General features: G+C 61.7%; 3 protein-coding genes across 11 annotated transcripts in view; 1 reads left to right on the top strand and 2 right to left on the bottom strand.

Moving 5' to 3' along the window:
* Positions 1 to 329: 329 nt before the first annotated feature.
* Positions 330 to 2,892, bottom strand: EXOSC1 (exosome component 1). 3 transcript variants are annotated; one of them, XM_069796776.1, is made up of 8 exons: positions 2,780 to 2,892; positions 2,375 to 2,490; positions 2,113 to 2,187; positions 1,375 to 1,463; positions 1,103 to 1,136; positions 923 to 973; positions 746 to 830; positions 330 to 606 (listed from the first exon to the last, which is right to left on the bottom strand). In XM_069796776.1, exons 1-8 carry the CDS (start codon positions 2,808 to 2,810, stop codon positions 500 to 502), a joined length of 588 nt encoding a protein of 195 aa, XP_069652877.1. In that variant the 5' UTR covers positions 2,811 to 2,892; the 3' UTR covers positions 330 to 499. The 3 variants fall into 3 exon arrangements, with proteins under 3 accessions (XP_069652877.1, XP_069652875.1, XP_069652878.1); XM_069796774.1 differs by having other exon boundaries at positions 2,375 to 2,628; positions 2,780 to 2,825; XM_069796777.1 differs by lacking the exon at positions 2,113 to 2,187.
* Positions 2,893 to 2,996: 104 nt separating this feature from the next.
* ZDHHC16 (zinc finger DHHC-type palmitoyltransferase 16) lies at positions 2,997 to 9,211 on the top strand. 3 transcript variants are annotated; one of them, XM_069796771.1, is made up of 11 exons: positions 2,997 to 3,098; positions 5,234 to 5,489; positions 5,796 to 5,909; positions 6,155 to 6,243; positions 6,468 to 6,496; positions 6,699 to 6,832; positions 7,061 to 7,108; positions 7,683 to 7,768; positions 8,067 to 8,190; positions 8,265 to 8,335; positions 8,699 to 9,211. In XM_069796771.1, exons 2-11 carry the CDS (start codon positions 5,241 to 5,243, stop codon positions 8,811 to 8,813), a joined length of 1,059 nt encoding a protein of 352 aa, XP_069652872.1. In that variant the 5' UTR covers positions 2,997 to 3,098; positions 5,234 to 5,240; the 3' UTR covers positions 8,814 to 9,211. The 3 variants fall into 3 exon arrangements, with proteins under 3 accessions (XP_069652872.1, XP_069652870.1, XP_069652871.1); XM_069796769.1 differs by having other exon boundaries at positions 3,000 to 3,098; positions 5,715 to 5,909; XM_069796770.1 differs by lacking the exon at positions 7,061 to 7,108 and having other exon boundaries at positions 3,000 to 3,098; positions 5,715 to 5,909.
* Positions 9,212 to 9,406: 195 nt separating this feature from the next.
* The window catches only part of MMS19 (MMS19 homolog, cytosolic iron-sulfur assembly component), a 42,700-nt gene continuing 32,025 nt past the window's right edge, over positions 9,407 to 20,081 (bottom strand). For 3 of the 5 annotated variants that reach the window (XM_069796764.1, XM_069796761.1, XM_069796763.1), the window contains 28 exons: positions 18,539 to 18,624; positions 18,047 to 18,121; positions 17,393 to 17,462; positions 17,072 to 17,200; positions 16,799 to 16,860; positions 16,435 to 16,521; positions 16,067 to 16,141; positions 15,714 to 15,791; positions 15,265 to 15,403; positions 14,712 to 14,866; positions 14,416 to 14,494; positions 14,035 to 14,160; positions 13,634 to 13,727; positions 13,175 to 13,272; positions 12,650 to 12,790; positions 12,261 to 12,416; positions 11,930 to 12,029; positions 11,659 to 11,761; positions 11,473 to 11,547; positions 11,269 to 11,395; positions 11,085 to 11,185; positions 10,948 to 11,004; positions 10,650 to 10,836; positions 10,454 to 10,536; positions 10,199 to 10,363; positions 10,060 to 10,119; positions 9,845 to 9,945; positions 9,407 to 9,766 (listed from right to left, as the gene is read on the bottom strand). In XM_069796764.1, coding sequence (XP_069652865.1) covers positions 9,739 to 9,766; positions 9,845 to 9,945; positions 10,060 to 10,119; positions 10,199 to 10,363; positions 10,454 to 10,536; positions 10,650 to 10,836; positions 10,948 to 11,004; positions 11,085 to 11,185; positions 11,269 to 11,395; positions 11,473 to 11,547; positions 11,659 to 11,761; positions 11,930 to 12,029; positions 12,261 to 12,416; positions 12,650 to 12,790; positions 13,175 to 13,272; positions 13,634 to 13,727; positions 14,035 to 14,160; positions 14,416 to 14,494; positions 14,712 to 14,866; positions 15,265 to 15,403; positions 15,714 to 15,791; positions 16,067 to 16,141; positions 16,435 to 16,521; positions 16,799 to 16,860; positions 17,072 to 17,200; positions 17,393 to 17,462; positions 18,047 to 18,121; positions 18,539 to 18,624 — 2,837 coding nt within the window. In that variant the 3' untranslated portion in view covers positions 9,407 to 9,738. Of the gene's footprint in view, positions 9,767 to 9,844; positions 9,946 to 10,059; positions 10,120 to 10,198; positions 10,364 to 10,453; positions 10,537 to 10,649; positions 10,837 to 10,947; positions 11,005 to 11,084; positions 11,186 to 11,268; positions 11,396 to 11,472; positions 11,548 to 11,658; positions 11,762 to 11,929; positions 12,030 to 12,260; positions 12,417 to 12,649; positions 12,791 to 13,174; positions 13,273 to 13,633; positions 13,728 to 14,034; positions 14,161 to 14,415; positions 14,495 to 14,711; positions 14,867 to 15,264; positions 15,404 to 15,713; positions 15,792 to 16,066; positions 16,142 to 16,434; positions 16,522 to 16,798; positions 16,861 to 17,071; positions 17,201 to 17,392; positions 17,463 to 18,046; positions 18,122 to 18,538; positions 18,625 to 18,842; positions 18,979 to 20,081 lie in introns of those variants that run through there. The other 2 variants (XM_069796765.1, XM_069796762.1) reach the window with 2 other exon arrangements.

Below are 20,081 nucleotides of genomic sequence, written 5' to 3'. Positions count from 1 at the left end.
CTGGAGGAGATGCAGCACCCTGGGGGTTGAGCGCAGCCGCAGCCTGTACCGGTTATCAGTGCAGGGGCAGGGAGACAAGCTGTTCTCCATGCTTGACACTGATGTGGGGAAACCAACCTGGTGAGGCAAGCGCCTGGAGCCAGCACAGCCCAGCCACAAACTGGAGCTCTGTGCTGTTCGCCTCACTGCGGCAAAGCTGCTGGGTTGTGCCCCTTCCCTGTCAGTGGGCTGGGAACACGTGCTTCCTCCCAGCCACAGTGCTGGGGAAGCCAGACCAGCGTGCTGCAGGCAGCCCCGGCCAGCCCTCTGGGCTGTAACTGAGCAGAGCATGGAGCTCTCAAAAAATATTTATTATCCAGAAATAGAAAATCCATCCCGTGAGTGAGGGCCTGTCCAGCTGTTCCAGCCTCTTGCGGATGTGGAGGAGTCCGGAGCCCTGGGGCTGCTCTGGCCCCGCAGACCCCAGCCCAGCAGAGTCCCTGCAGCTCCTGGGGGGCTGCTAGGTCTGCAGGAACTGGGGCTGCACCCGGGCCACCTTGCGGAAGTCCTTGGTGTGTGTCCGTGGGCACTGCATCTCGCACCAGCTGATGGGCACCATCTGCACCCCTAGGAACACCACATGTCAGGGGTTTCCCTTCCCAAAATTGCGTTCCTCCATGTGGAAAGGGAGGAGGCCGCACCAGCTGCCCCTTGGACAGCAATGAGGCAGAACCATCCCAGCCTGGGGCCCGTGGCCCGTCCCTACCTGCCTCGCTGCGTGCCACCACCACGCCCAGCTCGTTCTCCGCCGTGCTCAGCAGGTAGTTGGACTGTGCGTCCCCCAGGGAGATCTGGTCAGACAGGGATTAAGGGAAAGGCATCCCTGCGGGGACTCAGCAAACCCCACTGTCCCCCCCGCCAGCACCACAAGGGGAAAGGATACGACTTTGGCCAGGACTATGTCACCGGGGCGGAAACTCTTGTACACTTCTACCTGCACGGGAGAGAGCAGGCAAAACCACACAGCGTGACGATGTGCTCATCAGCGGCAGGACAAGTGTCCCCCACCAGCAGAAGGTGGGGGCAGCTGCGGTAGCACAGTCACTGGCAGTGCCTCACTGACCTTATCTTTCTCCGTGGCTCGAATATCTTCTCTCCTGAAAAAGGAGACAGAGGGATCTGAGTGCCAGCGAGCGAAGGCGACTCTCCAGCCTGCGGCAGGAGCTGCCCTGGCCTCCCTGGGTGCTCGCCAGGACTTGCTGGACACCTGCCCAGTGCCTGGGGCAGAGCTCCTGCCAGGGCAGCTGGCCGCGCCACCCAGAAGAGCCTTCCTCCCCCCTCGAGGATGGGGCGCTTGGGCACCCCATCTTGTGGGGAAGCTAGCCCTCTCCCTACCGTATGGTCCCCCGAAAGGTGGATTTCAGTGGCGTGGAGCCGACGTACAGGATGTGCACCTTGGCAAAGCGGGAGTTAATGCTGCAAACCTGCCCGGAGGAAACGGGGAATCAGTGCCAGCACAGGCCTGCTCTCACCCCAGTGCACCCTGCTCCAGGCAGGGAAAGGGCAGGGTGCAGGCAGGACGGGGCTGTATGCGGGGAGCTCATGTCTCACTCAGCTGCCTCCTCCTCCTCCTTGTGACCAAAGTAGTGGTGGCGGAGGTGGGACACCCGGCAGTGAGCTGAGCAAGGAATATGATACTTGTGCAACTCAAGACAGACGAATAAGGTCAAGACCAGCTGTGATCCCAGTCCCTCTCCCACCACCAGGACCGTAAGGAAACTAATCCCTGGTCTGTGCCACCTTTCTCCAAGCTGCCCCAGGCACTACCCTCCATGCACCCTGCCCCAGAAAGAGCTCTGGAAGGGACAGCAAAGACAAACCTCCCCTCTGCCCACCTGAGCCTCAGGGCTGGCGAAGTCAAGAGGCAGGCGTCCCCCACGCCAATATCTGGCTGCTTTGTAAGCGAGGGACCCAAGGGAGCCACTGGGCTCTGCTGGGAGTTGTACAGAGGGTATGAACGAGCCCCAGGGGCTCCCCATCCCACCCCAGACGCGCTCGGGAACAGAGGTCGGCTCAAGGCAGAGAGAGCAAAGGCTGAGCAGTCTGCCATTGCAGCACACTCCGGCTTCCCACCTTGCAGGTCACCACGGCCCCCACGTCAGGCAGGAGCTGGGACTCGGCATCTCTCACCACCGACACGACGGGCAGCTGTGGGACAGCAGACGAGAGAGGGTTAGCTTGGGACACAGCCCATGCACAGGATCAGGCGGGACCAAGCTGACAGCAGGCACCGGCAGAGCCCCCTCGGAGCCCAATTCCCCACTCAGGAAGGGGCTGCCCGGCCTCGGCGGCCAGCTCCGGGGAAGGGCAGAGCACGGGCCGTGTCCGCACTCACCCCACTGTCCTCGCTCCTCTTTTCCAGGCAGCCAGCCAGCGAGGAGAAGATGAAGCCGTGCCGGGTGTAAGTCCCACTGCCCGCCGTGGCCTCCTCCGTGCTGCACAGCCGCTCGCCTACGGGACAGGAGCTCAGGGGACGACGCTGCCAGGGCGCCGTGCGTCCAGGTCCCGCTCCCGGGGGTCCCAGGCTCCGCACCGCCCCAGGCCTGCCCTTGCCTGCACCCCGGCCACAGTGCCCGCTCCCGGCCGATCCTGCGCGGCGGGGCAGCCCCAGCTCAGTCCTTTCCTGCGCACCCCCGGGGACGAACCCCCCCCTCCCGCAGCCCCATGCCGCCCCCTGCCATGCTCCCCCTACCCCGGGCACCCTACCGCCTCTCCCCGAGCAGCCCGGGCCTGCACTCACCGGGGACGCAGTACCGAGCGGGAGGCGCCATCTTGCTTGCAGGGAGTTCGCCCGCAGAAAGTCCTCACCCTATTGGTCTCCGGAGGCAAGGCCGGGCCGTAAGCGGTGCGGCTATTGGCTCTCCCCTGTAGGGCACGGAGCGTGGGCGCGCTGCCCGCTGGGAGTTGTAGTCCGGCGCCGGCAGAAGGCACTTCCCGGCATGCTCTGCGCGGCGGGCGCGCAGGCGCAGTGCGCGGGGCAGCGGGCGCTTGCCCGTGGGGCCGTGAGGGCGGCGGGCCGCCGGGCATGGCGGCGGCAGGCGGCGGGGAGCGGGCGGCAGGTCGGCGGGGTCGGACGGGGCTGTTGCTGCGGGGTGTCCTGGGCCTGGGATGGACCGTGGGGCTCCGGGGGGCTGGGGGTGCCGTGGGGCTGGGAGGCGACGGGGGATGCTGTGGGCCTGGACGGGCTGGGAGGCAATGGGGGGGATGCTGTAGGCCTGGAGAGGCTGGGGGTGCTGTGGGGCTGAAGGCTTTTTGCTGTTGGTACGGACAGCCGTTGCGTGATGGGTGCCCGAGAGCGTCTCGGTGCCGTGAGGCTGGGTGCTACTGAACTGGGGGAGCTGGGCGCCACTGGAGGGTGCCACAGGGCTGGGGCTGGGTGGCTGGACCCGGCAGGAGCAGGGCCCTGGCTATGCCTGGGGTAGGACCAAATCTAAGGTTCCTCCCTGCCATGATGTTGCTTGTGGTCTTGGCTGGGCTGGTGGTTGCTGTCCCAATCCCGTGGGCTCAGTGCCCCACTGGGATGTGGGGAGGGCTGTGGGCAGGGTGAGGGCTGAAGCCCCAGTGCCTGACTGGGCCAGGGAGGGTTCGTGGCTCTGCTCCCTGTGGCTGTGCCACTGTCTGCAGGCAGGTGCCTGGGAACAAAGGGCTGTCCTGCCCTGGGGCAGGCTGGCTGCCTCCCCTGTGGGCTCCCTGCTCAGCAGCTGCTGGCTGTTGTAGGCAAGGAAACCTCTCTGAGGGGCAGAGAGGTGCTCTGTGTTTGGAGGGGAGGGCTGACCCCAAGACCTGCTGCTGTCTGCAGCATTTTGTTTCTTGCCACACTGACAACACGGGGACGAGTGCCACTCAAAGGCTGCACAGCAGGAAGCTGTTGCTCCACTTTGCACCTGATGTGTTGCAGAGGAAAGCTCTTGGCAGAGTCAAGGGGAAACATGGGGAAGGGGGTGGCATTGGCATTTGCATATCCCACCTCTCCTTTACCAAGGTACAGGAAACCTGGGCAGAAGCCATGCCTGTGGGCTGGTGGGTCTGGTGTCCTTGTGTCCAGCTGCTCCCAGCCTTGGGGTCAGCCCCATGCTCGTCCAGCAGGGCAGAGGGGAGCCCCTGCCTCCTTTGGACAGCCCATCTGGATGCTGCAGCTCCCGCCCTTACCCTCCCTGCTGCTCCCTGAGGGCTGTGCAGTGGGCATGGCAGCACAGGGAGCTGGTCCCTGCTGGGGGGACTCTGTGGTGTGGCACCACTGCCTGGCACCACGCCAAGGCAAGCACTTGGCCCAGGCTCAGAACATGCCTTGGCAGGGCCCTGGGGCAGCCTTGCTGCTTAATATTGATGGATATTGCCTGCACGGAGGCCTGGGGGCCCCAGCCCTGCAGATCATTTTCCCAGCTGCTGGGCCAGCTCTGGTTCCTCCTCGCTCCTAGCACGGCTCTCAGGTGGGACGAGGGGCTCAGCGGGCAGGGGAGCACTTTGCAGCTTTGCCTTGGCCTGGGGCTGCCCCCAGTCTGCTCGTTCGCTGGTGCATGGTGTTGTCCGAGGTGGATCCAGGCCAGGGAAAGGGCAAAAGTGTTGGGACTCTTGGAGTGGGTCTGTGAGGTTGGGAAAGATGCAGGGTGGCCTTTGCGGCTTGGTCCAGAGGTTGAGGTGAACGGAAGCAGCATCCAGGCCCTGCTTTTTGGCGGTGAGGAGAGGGACTAGGGGAGGAGGGGTAATCCTGGCCTGGCTCCTCCACATATGTCTTGTGCAGGTTCCCCTGTTCCCAAACCTGTTGGGAAGGGCTGGGTCTGGGATTGTCCCTGGAACTGGCCCAGCATCCTGGATGCTCCTGCCTTCTCTAGTTTCCTCTGAGTCAGACTATCCATGTCGCTCCCCCAGCCCCCTCCCCGCTGGGAAAGACGAGATGGGACCAGAGAACATCTGAGCCCAGATGCTGAGGGGCCTGTGCCCCCAACTCCATGCAGAGAGCAGTCCCAGTGACAGTGGCCCCACAGCCTCCAGGAGTCTGTGCTTAGCTCCCCCTGCTCTGCACCCTTGTGCAGGGTAAAGGAGGAGCCCCTGACGTGCTGCGCAGGCAGGTGACCAGCAGAGTTGGTGCAGGGAGCTGCGCGACCAGCATCAGCACGTCCAGGAGGGGAGACCCTTCCTGAAGGACAGCCAGGCAGCAGGGTGGCCTGCCCACACTGAGCTCCTCTCCCCCCAGGTGTGGCATGGCAGGGATGAGGAGCCGGCAGCGGATGTTTGCAGCGGTGATGCGCCTGCTCCTCAAGTGTCTGCGGCTGGGCCGGCGGCGGCGGCGGTTTAAGCTGGTGCGGCAGGCGGAGCAGCTGTGGCACTATGGGCACCTCTGCCTCCGCTCCCTGCTCTACAACTCCTTCACCAACGGCGATGTGGTGCTTGACTCCCTCTTCGAGCCCATCTACTGGCTGGTGGACCATGTCACCCGGTGGTTCGGTGTGGTGAGTACCCTCAGCGGGCAGGGGGGCACCTGTTTCTGGGGGCTGGGGCAAGTGTGCTGCTGTGGCAAGTGAGCCTCAGGGCTGCCTGTGCTCTAGACAGGAAGGGAGTGGGGACCTGAGTGTGGTTCAGATTGGGTTCCTGTGGCTGTATCCTGCCTGTACTTCTCCACAGGCAATGAGGGGCAGGTGCTGCCCACTCTGGTGACCCAGGCCCCTTTCCCATAGGTGTTTGTGGCACTGGTGATTGGGCTGACGAGCTCCATTGTGGCCATCGTGTACATCTGCTTGCTGCCCCTCATCCTGCAGACCTACACACCTGCCTGGATCTGCTGGCACCTCGCCTATGGACACTGGAACCTCATCATGATCGTCTTCCACTACTACATGGCCATCACCACCTCACCCGGGCACCCACCACAGGTGAGGCATGAACTGGCAGCACAGCCTCTCTCAGCTGGGCACTGGAGACCAGCTACAGGTGATCAGTGGGAACAGCTAAACCAGCCTGGTGGCATTGTTGCAGGAGGCCTCCTCCAGATCAGGGCAGCTAGGCTGGGCAGTGCAGGGTGGGGAGGCTGGGGTGGTCACAGGGGAGGTAAGGAATGTGGGGAGCAGGGAACAGGTGCAGGGCTTGGGTGCACAAATCTCTTCTGACCTGTGCGCAGACCAAGGACGATCTCACCGGCGTCTCCATCTGCAGGAAATGCATTGCCCCCAAGCCAGCTCGCACCCACCACTGCAGCATCTGCAACAGGTAGGGCTCCCTCCCTCTGCTCACCACAGCACTTGGGTCAGCCTTCGGGACCCTTCTCCTTGCCCCTTGCCACACTATGAGACCAGGGCCGCCTCCCCTCTGCTCTGCCAGCTTCTCGCCTCATCTCTCATACAGCCCGCAGGGCTGGGGGGGGGCTGCCTGCCCCCTCACAAACGCAGTGCTTGTGCTGGCACTGACACTGGCGCTGCTCTCCTCCCTCCCAGGTGCGTGCTGAAGATGGACCACCACTGCCGTATCCTTCTGCAGTACTAACCCGTGGCACTCTCCCAGGGGCAGCCAGCCCTGTTTCCGCCTTCTCTCCCTGCCCTTCTCCTCTCCCGAGTCAGCCAGCATGGGGAAGGGTGCTGGGGGCCAGGCCCAGAACCACCCTGGTCCCTGGGGTGGGTTTGGACCCGTGGTCTGTCACGGTTACATACCCTTAACCCCAGAGGCAGCCTGGCTAAACAACTGTGTAGGACACTACAACCACCGCTACTTCTTCTCCTTCTGCCTGTTCATGACCATGGGCTGCATCTACTGCAGCATCAGTGGCTGGGAGATGTTCCGGGATGCCTACGCAGCCATCGAGGTGAGAAGGCAGGCCCCGGCCCTCACCCTGCTGTGCACTGAGACTGCCTGGGCTCCCTAGGCTGAGCTTGTAGAACAAGGCTGGGCCAGGCCTGGCCTTGTAGTGACTTTGCTTCCCCTCTCCCTCCTCCTGCGAGGCCCCCAGCTGCCCTGGTCCTGTGGGGGGGTGAGGGCAAAGGGACCCCTCCTCTGAGACATGTAACTGGTGCCCTGTTTTCCATCCCCCTAGAGAATGAAACTGCTTGAGAAGGAGAGACTGCAGGTGGCTGCCAACCAGGTGGGACATCCCTGCCCCCCAGCTGCTCCAGGCAGTGTGGAGCAGAGCTGCCCTGCAGGCTGGGTCCCTGCTCTCAGGGAGCACCCCACAGCCAGAACCAGCCCTGGCGCTCATCTCATGTCAGAGAGCTGGGGCTGGCCGGACAGCTCTGCTCCATGCACTGCCTCCAGCAGCTTGGGGTCTGCTTCCCTGTGTACTCAGCTTCCAGGGGCTTTGGCTGGTGGCAGCTGCTTGGCATGTGCTGCTCAGGCCCTATTCTCCTGGGGAAGCTGCAGCAGTGTGTACACATCTTGCCCCGAGCACCAGCTGCAGTGTCCTGACCAGTCCCATGGCTGCTGCCTGCCCCCTTACCTCCAGCCCACTGCTTCCCACCCATGTGCCAGCTCTTGGGTGTCTGTCTGTCTCGTGGCTGTCTCAGGCTGCCTCCCCATCACCCTGGCTGTTGTGTTGGCCCCAGCCACAGTCCTTTCTAGCTGTCTGAGCTCTGCATCAGTGAGGGGTGCAGCATTCCCCCTGTCTGGCTTCAAGCTATAAAGCAATTTGGGTAATCACCCCCACTGTCATCCTTTTTCAGACGTACTACCAGACCCCGCCACCCACCTTCTCCTTCCACCAGCGAGCTTTCCACAAGAGCGTGGTCTACCTCTGGGTCCTTTGCAGGTAAGGGGGCCCAGGGGCTGGGAGCAAGGGTGCTGGGGGAAGCAGCATGCAGCCCCCTGCCCTGTGATATTGCTCACCCTCTGCCTGCCCAGGGGCTGAGCTGGCTTGCTTTAGCACAGATGTCCCTGCCCTGCCAGCTCTTGAGCCACAGAGAGATTTTGGCTCTCTGTCATGGGAGATTAGATGAGCTGACCCACCTGTGCAGCTGTGGGTACAGGAAGGCAGCCTCAGCCCCCCACAGTTGTGGCACTAGGGAAGGAAGGCCTGTGTGCAACCTGCTGTCCCTTGCCGTCCCCAGCTCAGTTGCTTTGGCCTTGGGTGCTCTCACAGTGTGGCACGCTGCCCTCATCACCCGTGGGGAAACCAGCATCGAGCGGCACATCAACAAGAAGGAGAGGCAGAGACTGCAGAAGAAAGGCAAGGTGAGCACAGCCTGCAGAGCGGTAGGGCCGGCTGGGGCAGAGCAAGATGTGATGTGCATGTCCCTGGCCTGCAGGTCTTCAGGAACCCTTACAGTTATGGGAGCTGGGATAATTGGAAGGTGTTCCTGGGTGTGGACATGCCAAGGTAAAGCCCCAGGGAAGGCCCTGCTGGGAAGGTGGTGGCTCAGCAGCACATGGGGGTGCTGGGACAGGGGCTCTCCTTGGGCAGCTGGGGCAGAGCAGGACAGCAAGCATTCCCTGCTGTCTGCTGCTCTGGGCTTTGCAAGGCACAGAGGACCTGGGCATCAAGCTGCCTTGTGGCTCCTCAGCCCTGCCCAGTGGCAAGCTCTGGCCTACCCAGCACCCCTTTGCCAAGAGAGTCCCAGCAGAGGAGCACAGCCATCATGGCAGCTCGGGGTCATGGGCTCACAGCCCTGGCTCAGTTCTGCAGAGCTGAGAAACACCAAGCTTTCAGATTGTTGCTGTGGCCTCACTCCTCTCCCCACAGGCACTGGCTCACCCGCGTCCTGCTGCCCTCTCCTCACCTGCCCCATGGGACGGGCCTGAGCTGGGACCTGCCTCCTTGTGTGACCAAGCAGCGTGCACCGCTCCTGGCCATCTGAGGCCTGGGTGCTGCAGATGTCCCCCCCCGCAGGCAGGGGAGTGCACGGGGGACCCTCTCTGCCACTGCAGCTCCCTTTGGACCAAGTGCCTGGTGGAAGGCGGGTGCTGGCACACATCGCTGACCAGAGCCAGAGCCACAGGAAACTTCATTGGACAGTGTCAGTGCCTGGATGCCTGCTCTCTTGGCTCCTTGGTGGCTGCAGGCAGCCCCGGGAGAAAGGCGGCAGAGCTGCTGCTCCCTGCTCTAGCTGCAGGTGCTGCCCTCGCTAGCACAGGTATGGGCCAGCACGGGGCCCAGCTTGGCTCTCCGGCAGGGCTGGGCGCGGATGGCACCACTGCCCCCCAAGCACTCCCCAGGGAGCCTTTTTAAGACCATCCAATAAATTTTTTTTTTGTTCATTTTTAAGGGAGCCTGGCTCTTTTACCCTGGTGGGAGGTGCAGACTTCTGGGGACAGGGGAGGAGAGGGACTCCCATGATTCCCCAGCATGGAAAGAGGAGTAAGGGCCTGTAACCAGCAGCACCTTTAGCTACTTGACATGGAAAGGCACTGGGATCCCAGCCCAAGCTGCATGAAGACCCCCCCCGCAGCATTACCAAAACAGATATATTTATTCCTCTGGCCCATGGGTTGCCACACACTGTACGTGCGTGCACAGGCCTGCCCTCTCCACTCACACATGGCGAGTCTGTCCATCACTGTCCCTGGCTGCAGCAGCAGCTGGGCAAGCCACAAGTGGCACAGTTCCTTCCCCGCTGTGGGTGCCAGGAAGGTGCTGCTGTGAGGGGTGCTGTCTGCCAGCCCCGACACTCCAGCCCCAGCACTTGGGCAGTACTAGGCTCCAAGGGTCCATGGCATCAGTTGGATGGGTTAGCGGGGGCCCGGTCAGATTGTCGGTCAGCACAGGGAGGGGATGCAGGGGACTCACCTGCCCGGGCTCCCCAGTAGGAACCTGTGGGAACAGAGATGGTGCCATCAGCCACATCCCCAACACGCCAGCACCCCGGCAGTTCCAGCCCCATGCACTCACCATTCCCCCCGTGCTGCCACTGCCTCCTTCCGCACCAGCCTCTTCTTGTCATCCAAAGGCTTGGCCAGCGCCCGGATAACTCGGGCCTTGTACGGGAGCAGCTGTAGGACAGAAAGGGCTCCTAATGAGAAAGCTGGGTGCTGGCTGCCCCACAGGAGGAGGTCTAGGACCCCCCTGCCCCTCTACATGCAGGAGCAGGCAGCAGGAGCACTTACCACTGTTGTGGGCAGGCTGGTAAGTGCGTGGGCACAGCGCAGGGCGGCGATGCGGACAGCCTAGAACAGACAGGGGTGAGGGCAGCACAAGGGGCAGAGGAAAGGGGCAGGCGGGGGGCGAAGGAGGGGGCACACGCACCATGGTGGGGCTGGAGGTGAGGCTGAGGAACTTAGTGACCAGTGTGTCGACGTGCAGACTCATGATCTGGGGAGCTTCGAGCAGCAGTGGCTGGAGGCAGCTCAGTGTGGAGAGCTGCACCACACGGTCCGAGCAGGACAAGGCCTCAAGCAGGAGAGAAAGCAGCTGCGGGTGGGGAGAACATAGGAGACATGAGTAACTCCCAGCTGTGCACTCTGCACTGCCACAGTCCCCGCCACCAAGGCTGGCTCTCACCGTGGGCAGCTCCGTCACCAGCACAGGCTTGGGGAGATGGTTGAGCACATGGGACAGGCCCTTCAGGTAATTGGCCTTCACGTCTGTGGAGAGCAGAGACAGTTACAGGCAGCCAGGGGAAGGGGGGGACACCAGGTCAGGTCCCCTGGGTAAGGGCTCACGGGGTGGCGAGACTGGGGTGTGGGTGGCCACTCACCGGGGCCAGCCCCGTGGAAGCCCTGCACCAGCTTGGGGACGTTGTCAGTGAAGAAGCGCTGACGGAACATGATGCGCACGTCAGCATGGCAGCCCTTGTGCAGCACATCCGGGGACTCGGCCATGAGCAGAGAGAATCCGTCAGCCGCGGCGGGGCCCAGCTCTGTGTCACCCAGCAGGCCCAGCAGCTGCGAGGGAGAGAGCCCTGAGACAGGGTGCCCTCCTGCTGGGGGTTCCCAGCTGGCCGTGGGGGGAGCGGGCAGACTCCTTGGACATCAGATCCCCCCACTGCCACCTACCTTGTCTGTCAGGCAGGAGCTCAGGGGGTGGTACCGCAGCACCAGGGCTTTGGTTACCTGTGCAGGCAGAGCAGAGTCAGCGCCAGGCTGCCACCCCCCCCAGCTTTCCCCCCTCCCGCACCTACAGTGGTCCTTACCCAGAGCAGCAGGGTGAGCGCCTGCATTCGGCAGGGCCCCTCTGCAAGCCCAAGCTCCATCCTGTTCACTGCAAGCTGGAGGATCTCATCCAGCTGCTGCCCTGGGGACACAGAAGGGACAGGCTGAGCCATTCCCCTGCCAGCAGTGGGCAGGGACCCACAACGTCCTGCCCAGCCCCCTTACCCGCCAGGTGCTTGTTCACCAGCCCTGCAAAGCACTTGGCAGCTGTGGTGGCCGTGAAGGGGCAGTTGCAGGAGCAACTCAGCGCCAGCAGCTCATGGAGCAGCCGTTCCTGCTGAGGAATTGCCACCTGGAGGAGACATAGAGCACGTTACAGCCTGGGGCCACCTGGTCAGGGTCCCTCCACCCTGCTCCCCACCAACTTACATTGCGGGGCAGGGAGCAGACAAAGGCCATGAGGAGGGCGACCAGGCGTCTTTGTGCCTCCAAGCACTCCCCATCCTGCGGGGGAAGAACAGCACCCATGTCATCACGGTCCTTGCTGCCAGCCTGTGCCGACATCCTCATTCCCTGCCCCTGTTCCGGCACCCCAGCCCCAAGCACCCAACACACCTCGAAGGGCTGGAAGGAGCAAGGAAAACTGTTCTGGGGCAGGAAGGAGACCTCTCCATCCAGGAAGAGGGGTACCACGTGAGACACACTCTGGGTAGCCAGCCTAGGAGAAAGGAGACATTGCAACGTGCTGCTCTGGGAGGGTCACCAGAGAGCTCCTGGGTACCTCCCAGGAGGCACAGGGTCCCCCTGAACAGACAGCAGCAGGGGGCACGTAGCCTGCCCCCTCCCCACAATGGAATGCCCGGTGTCCCATCCCAGCATCACTCACTCAGGGCTCAGGTGAGTCGTGGCAGCGCTGATGACTGGGACCATGGCAGCCAGCACCTCTTCCTCCAGCAGTGCCTTGGCCAGCAGCAGGTGGGTGCTCTCTGCAGGCAGGGGGAGGAAAGGGACATGCTGGAGCCCGCTGCCCGGAGGGAGGAGGCAGGCACAGCCCCCTGACCCACACCGGCCCTGGGGCACGGCTGCTCTGCCTCTGGCAGGAGGCAGCAGGGCCCGCAGTGCCCGCGGTTGCCAGAGGGCGGCGGCAGGGTCGGGGACGCCAGAGAGCCCGAGGAGCTGCCTGCTTTCCCCTTCTCCTACTCCAGCCCCGCACCTACCTTGCATGGCAGCCTGCACGGCCATGGCCAGCAGGCAGGGCACCACCGTCTGGTGGTAGTACCAGCAGCTCTCCGCGTCCTGCTGGCACTGCAGAGCCACGCGGTGCAGGCTCTGGCACACGGAGACCATGTCTTGGGTGTTCCCGGCCTCGCTCCCTGCAGGGCACAGTCACCGTCACATCAAACAGTCTGAGCACCCACTGCCCTGATCTACACCGGGATTCTGGGGCAACGCAGCCCTCCCTGCTCCCTCTCCACCAGTGGGATTCACAGCCCAGCCCCAGGCTCCTTGCACCTCTGCCATCCCCACTCTCCCAGACATCAGTGGTAACAGAGGCAGCTCCTGCCCAGACACGTTCCGTGGAGCTGCCTGCTGCAGGCTGCGTTACCTTTCTGCACCTTCCGGAGATGCTGCAGCAGGACAGGGACAGTCTCCCTCACGATGCTGGTGTGGGTGGACACGGCTGCCAGGGCCTGCAGGCAGCGCTGCCGCAGGGAGCGGTGGTCACAGGGGCTCTCTTCCTGCCGCTCTGAAGAGGAAAAACACCTCAGAGGGGTGTTGGGGTGACCCCAGGCCCCCTTGCCCAAGGGCATTCAGGGCCCAGACCCTGCCAGGGTGGATGGAATGAAGCAGCACAGCAGAACTAGCCCATGCCAGCCCCAAGGCAGTCTGCCAGCTCTGTGCCTGGGCAGCTCCTCCCCACAGGGCTGATCCCGGCCACACAGGCTGGTTGCCAGCACCAGGTATGGTCTTCCCTATGCCAGCACCACAGTGCCTGCACTGGGAATCCCCCAAGCAGGAGAGCCACTGACCTACGCCATATGGCACAGCCCCACTGCCCGGTAGGAGCCAAACGGGACAGGCTTCACCACAAAACCAGACATCACTTCCTTCCCAAGGCTGCCAGCCCTACCTGACTGCAGCTCCTCTTCAAGCCTGGGTACCATGTGTCCAGAGAAAACTTTTGGGTAGAGGGGGGCCAGAGATCCAGCTGCCTCCATCGCTGCTTCGCTGCCGAGGGGGGGAAGAGAGTGGGAGGGCTGATGTGAGCACTGCAAACCTGGGGCTGCTTGTACACCAGCTGTACAGATCTGGGCCAGAAGGTGCCTCCAGAAACCTATTTCTCAGCAACCTGCCTTTTCCACCCTACTGGCAGGCAGAGCAGAGTCCCCTACTTTGACAGGCCCAGACTTTCTAATTTCCAGCCTATAAATCACCTGGTTTATCCCTTTACTCTTACACCCACATAGACTTTTAGTTCAGACAGTTCCCATACCTTCCCCCAGACTACAACCCCTCTCTGCAGCAAAGCCAGGCTTTGTTCCTCTCCCGAGAGTCTGGGTGACTGCAGTGGCACTAGCCCGCCCCTCACCTGCTCTGGGAATCCTCCTCATGCAGAGCGAGACGGATGAGGTGATCCACAACCAGCTCCAGGTCAGAGGGAGACAGGAAGCCTGGAACAAGAGCTGTAGAGGAATCCTGCCCATGGCCAAAGGCAAAGATGCCCGTGTTCTGGCCAGCATCCTTCCCCCTTGTCCAGGCCAGCAGCACCGCAGCAGCATGCCAAACACCAGAGATACATGGTGCCCAGCATAACAAGGCAAGAGAGAGACCAAGTGTCCCTGGAGCTCATGGCCTGGGTAGGAAATGCTGCCACTGCTCCTGTTCACCTACAGGCAGCAGGCAAGGACATCCCAGCAGCCATGTGGCACCATGTCTCTCAGAACAGGGCAACACCTCCCTCTGCGTCCCCAAGGGAAACAAGGCACCAACCTTGCAGGGAGCCCAGGACAGTCAGTGCCCTGATCCCAACCAGCTGCAGCTGCACACTGGGATCCGTGAGCGCCGAGAACACCACAGAGCAAACCGGGGCTCGGAGCGACAGCAGAGTGCTCTCATCTAGAGAGAGAGGCATGGAGTCACTGCCTGTGCCTGGCTGTCACCACACAGCCACCAGCACGGCACCTGACAGACCCTTTCTGGGGCCCTGCTGGTTGACACCTAGCCACGCAGGGTCCCTGGGACATGGTAGAGAGTTGCACATACAGCCGCCCAGGTCAATGAGCCTTCCCCCTCTGCCAGCATATGGGGAAGGTGGTCAGAGCCAGCAGCCCCCTAGGACACGGTGCCTCCAGAGGGACCAGCCAGCCTCACCTTCTTCCACATGTCCCCACTTCTGCTGCAACTCCAGGAAGCCCAGCAGCATTTCCAGGATTGTCCTCCTCTGGCTGCTCTGCAGGGACACAAAAGAGCAACCCAGATCACTGTCACTGCTGGGACATAGCTATGCCTCAGCCCAGCGCTGCAAGGCCAGAGGGTGCCCACAGGGTCCCCACCTGCAGCCAGGGAAGGACATCCACTTTCATACCCTGCTCCCACCAAGCCCTGCAGAGCCAGCAGCTGCACTCAGCCCTGCTGCCTGTGACCGCAGAGCCTGGGGTGCCCCTCACCTGCGGGTGCTTGGTGTACTGCTCCAGCAGCAGGGGCAGGACACTGCTGGTGACACAGTGGTAGGCACGGAGGGAGGCACCTGCTGCTGCCTGCAGGAGTTTGGCACTTGGCCACACCAGCTTCATGTCGGGCTCGCACAGATGGTGCCTGCAATCTGAGATAGGCTGGGTGTCAGCTGCGCTGGCAGAGCTTCTCTGCCTTGCACGGAGGGACACAGCTGATATCTGGGCTGGGACGTGCTGCCGGGGCGCAGCTCTGAGCTGCCGCACAGCCTCCCTAGCAGAGCTGCTTTCCCCAGCTCCAAGCCCACAGCACAGCCTTGGATGCCCCAGCCCCAGCAGAGAAGAAAGCAACTTGATCCAACAGGCATTTCCTACTGTGCCCCCTTCTCCTCCCTTCCTGCAGCCAATTACCTTGGAGAAGCCAACAGTGGCTGTGAGGGCTAGAAAGAGAAGAAAGAGGCTTCAAAGAGAACAGGAGGGCAGATCGCTAGCTAGGAGCATGCTTGCAGGCCTGGCTGCTCGGGGCAGGGTAGGTCTCTCTCCTAGCTACCTTGCAGAATGCTGCTGAGGAAGGAATCCAGGAGATCCTCGGTGTCAGAGCTGAGCACGGAGCAGGAGAGGCAGGCAGAGAGGGCGTGCAGTGCGGCCAGGCACTCCGCCTCAACCTTCTCACTTGCTGTCTGGAACACCTGCAGATGTCATAGGACGATCTAAGCTTTGTGCTGACCCCAACCGCAGGCTTCATGCTCCCAATGTGAGCAGAAGGGCTCAGGCTCCTGCCTCACTTCCCACATGCTCTGAACATGCAGTGTGGCACATCCAAGCCCTCGGGACATGCTGATAGGGCTGGCCTGTCCCCCCACTTTTCAGCTGGGGCTGTCCAAGGCCACAGGTGGGTGCTGCTGGGAGATATGGGACCCGCCTGGTCTGGCTGTGAACTCATGCTTAGCAGGAGCCCAACTGTGGTGGAGCATTTGTTAAGGGCCCTGGAGTACTCACCTCCCTGCGCAGGGATGACCAGAGGCTGGGGAGGAATTCCTGCAGCTCCTTCTGCCCATAGATGGCACAGCAGGCAGTCTGCAAGAGGGAACCAGGAGAAAGCATCAGAGAGAAGCCAGTACTGGGAGGACACAGAGCAGGGACACCGCCCATCCTGCAAGCTCATGCTGAACTGCACAAACCACTCAAGGGAGAGAAAAAGAGCAAAGAGTGATGTAGGCCAAACTAGGACCCTGGAAATCGTGGCTCTGCAAGGGACAGTCTCTGGCTGGCAGGGAGAAGGACTCGGAGGTGGCTGGCTGCTGCTGCCACAGGCCAGCTGTGGGCTGAAGGGTGTAGGGGTCCTTCCTTACCAGAGTCTGCAGGGAGTCAAGCTTGGCACTTTGCAGGTCTGAGTCCATCTTCTCAATGAGCAGAGGGAGAAGGAACTGCAGAGAGAGGCACTTAAACTCAGCCCACCCCTTGCACCACCTTGTCCATGGCCCTGCAGGGCTGCAAGCTCAACCTCTGCCAGGAGAGCAGAGGTTGAGGGATACCTGCAACAGGCAGCCCCTTCCCAGGATATCAGCATCAGCACTCTCCCCACGCCCAACCCCAGCAGGACACAGGGCTGCCCTAGTGCAGGCTCCTCATCCCAGCAGTTCCCTTCCCATGGAGCCATAGCAGGAGCTACAGCACTCTGAACAGCGGGGTGCTCAAGAACCCCCTAGAAGCTTCCTACCTCAGCAAATTGAGGCGTGGAGGCCAGTACAGCCCGGAGGCTCAGGATCAGGTCTTCTCTCTGGATGCCATGAGGGTCATTGGGGGGCTGGAAGGGAAGCAGAGCGAGCAGGTCACCAGTCAGGAAACCTCCCAATCCAGCCATCAGCCGAGGCTGCATCACCTCATCTCCAGCAAGGCAGCAGTGATGCCAGTCACTGCAGCCAGCTTGGCACCAGCCTGTCAGCCTGGGTACCACAGTTTGCAGCTAAACACTGCCCAGCCAAGACTCTTGCCCATCCTCCCCTCCCATCTCCTGGAGGGGACACGACCCCCTGAGAAAATGCCAGAAGGAATAGGCTGTGGCACAGGGCAGACTCACTCACTGGAGTAAAATCAATGGGAAAGTAACAGGAGGTCACTTCAAACAGCTCCTCCACAAAGGGACCTGCAAGGAAAGGGCAGAGGACATGAGCAGAGATGCTGGGCAAAAGAGGCACAGCAGCTATGCCTAGCACCCATGACAGGCTAGCTCTGCAGCTTCTGAAGCATGTCAGGTACAACCCCAGCTCTGGTCAGACCCAAGGGCCATCCCTCCGACAACTCAAAGAAAAGCAACATGTCCCCCAGTCAGCTCTGCACAGCAGGCACGTGCTCACCCAGGGCATAGTTCTTGGCAATGAGATCACGCACAATCTGGAAGGCCACCAGCAGGTTGCGGGGATCCTTCTCCCCATCCATCACCTGGATGAAGCCAAATGTGAAGTCGGCACCCAGGCCCTTCAGCTCTGCAGAAAGGAGCGAGAGCAGATGCAGGACACCAGATCTCACCAACAGGGCATGAAATCAGCCAGGTTTCCCCAGTCCCACAGCCCTTCCAGCTCTCCCCAGACAGGGCAACAGAGCCTTTGAAAAGGTGAAAGCAAGCCATTCTCCCAGCCTGGACAACCCCAGAGTGGTTCTGGCATCTGCCCCCTCACCTTCCTCCCTGGTGCCCATGAAATTGGTGATGATGCTGTAGACTGTGTGGCGGTCCAGTTGCAGCAGGGACTGGGGGGAGGAACAGAGCAATCAAAACAAGCTTCCACACATGGCAGCATTGCTACCTACCACGCAAGGGCAGCACATGCCCTTGAGAAAGAGGGCAGGACCCCCAGCAGCTCAGCTGCTGCTTCCTGGCACACAGATCCCATTTACCACATGCAAAGTGTGCACATGCCTATGCAATGGCACCTGAACATGACAGTGTCCCTCACTGCATGAATGCACCACCACAGTCACACCAGGGCCACACATACTGCCCAAGGCCCTGCCAACGTAAACAATCTTAAACTGGAGAATTTGGGTGCTGAGGGCACTTAAACACAGCTTGCAGAACAGAGCAAAGGAAATACTCCCCCCAGGGCTGAGAGAAGAGAGGACAAGGGCCAAACAGGATCCTCAGCTGCTGTCTGCCTCTCGCTCTGCAGTGAGACACGCTGTCTCTAAGCTCCGCAGGAGCACTGCACTGCTGCGGGAAGGATGCGCTACGCTACGCTGCACTCCCACTGAATGTGCTCAGTCCTCAGGGCAGGCAGGCCATGCCCAGACACCCAGGGAGCAGGGACAGGATAATGGGAAATCACATTGCTCACCTGCACATGTACCTCCTGGAAGATAGCTTTGAGCACAGACACTGCTAGCCCTGGGGACAGCACCTCACACATGCTCTGGGGACAGGAAAAGAAAAGCAAGAATAGAAAACCATGATGGCAGCCATATAATGGAGCTTTATGTTTCTGTACAGCAGCCACCTGCAGGATCCTCTCCTATGCCAGGGAGAGCTCACCACCCCCACAGACAGGACAGAACAAGATGCCTATCATCTGTGCTGCTCCCCAGAGCGGCCAGGGAATCCTTGCCCCAATACCAGCACGGGGCAGATCAAGGCAGTCTCCTCTCCCCTGCCCCTCTGCAAGGGACACAGCAGGATCACGGAGGAGATAGGGCATTGTCACCGGGCAGGAGGCGACAGCCCAGCTGGGCCCTGCTCGACATGCTGCTCCAACCTGTACCCAGGTGTTGTACCTCCCCAGCACTGTTCTGGAGTGCATCCCAGTGCTGCAGACTGTGGGGCGCAAGCTCACCAGTGCTCGGAGTCCCTGGAGCACCGAGGGGATCACAAGATGATGGTCTTGCAGCCGATTCTCATAGAACAGGACCAGATGCAGCACTGTCAGAAACAGACACCAACGTGCATTAGTCCCAGGAAATGCAGCTGCTGGGTGCCGGCCCCAGCTCTGCCAAAAGCAGCTGCCAGATGAAGAACGAGCACATCTTGCACTGGTGAACAGCATGAATTGCCACTGTTGGGTGCACCCACCTGGCTCCAACACCTTCACCCTCCCCCCATCAGCAACCCACGTCTGACCGCAGTGGGGCAGCACCCACCTCTGGCCGCTGCAGAGGTGCTGGAGCTACCCAAGAGGCATTTGCCCTGGCCTGTCCAGACACGTGGGTGCAGATGCCAGCAGGGAAGCAGGAGATGCCTGTTCAGTGGAGGCTGGAGGATGTCGTGGGGTGGGGTGCAGGGCTGGAGCAGGAGCTCCAGCTTCCCCGAGCTTGGCTCCACAACACGTTCCCGGCCCCTGAGTCACTGCCATGGGCGCCTGCACACCCTGGCCCTGGGGAGTGGCAGCAGGAAGCAGACTGGAAGAGCCGGCTAGCAGCATCCTGCGCCCACAGCTGCTGCAGAAACTCACCCCCCCAGGAGGCAGCCTGACGAAGCACTTGGGAAATGAACTGCGTGAGGAGGGACACGAAGGGAGACGGGGCCAGCTGGGGGTGTCACAGCAGCCACCAGTGCCCTGGCTCTGCCCACCATCCTCCAGAGCTCCTGGTGACATGGCTCTAACCCAGCTCGCTCAGCTGCCCTGACTCTGCCAGGCGTCCCCACTGAACCTCTCCACCTCCGGCTGCCCCTCTGGAGCACCCCAGTCCCCATCACGGTCATCACACCTGACTCCAGCTACACCAGTAGCTAGTCTGTGTATATTCTCTCCGCACAGCTGCTCTCAGCCCTGCCTGGCACCAGTCTGAGACTTACAGAGACAAATGCCAGGACTAAGCACCTTTTACTTCCATCCTTCCCTTTCTCCACCTCACTTACTAGCTGGGCCCCCCTGCCTTGCCAGCCTGCTGGCACAGGTTCAGCTACGCATCAGCAAGGCCCCCAGTCTAAGTGAAAGTTTGGCAGCACTTACTGACTTCCCCCACTACCAGCCAGTTGCTATGGGGCATTTAACACAGCCAAACCTTCTGCTTGTCATGAATAGGACATCTTCCTCTCCCCACCCCAGTCCTCCACTCCACTCTCATCCTTACGCCAATCTCCCCTCCTCCCCAGGCCCCAGGGTTCCCCCTGAGTTAACCTGGGCAGGCCACAAGGCTGCATCATGACTTGTTTTGTGAATGATGGTTTTCCTGCACTGAATCACCACCCAAGGATTTTGACATGCAGATGTGTCCCCAAGACGTCCCACGTGGTGCTGAGCACGCCTGGGTGTGCAACACCCACACACTGCCAGGGGCACCAGCTGCAGCCCAGGGCTTTGGCGTGTTCAGGGAGTGACCCAAATTGTGTAGTGAGGTTGGCTAAAAGGCTGCAGCGTGAGGGCCCATATCCTCCTT

Source organism: Haliaeetus albicilla, chromosome 11, assembly GCF_947461875.1.
Source record: "Haliaeetus albicilla chromosome 11, bHalAlb1.1, whole genome shotgun sequence".
In the NCBI taxonomy this organism is placed as follows: Eukaryota; Metazoa; Chordata; class Aves; order Accipitriformes; family Accipitridae; genus Haliaeetus; species Haliaeetus albicilla.
Note: the sequence above shows the minus strand (reverse complement) of the source record. Positions and strands in the feature narration are given on the sequence as shown.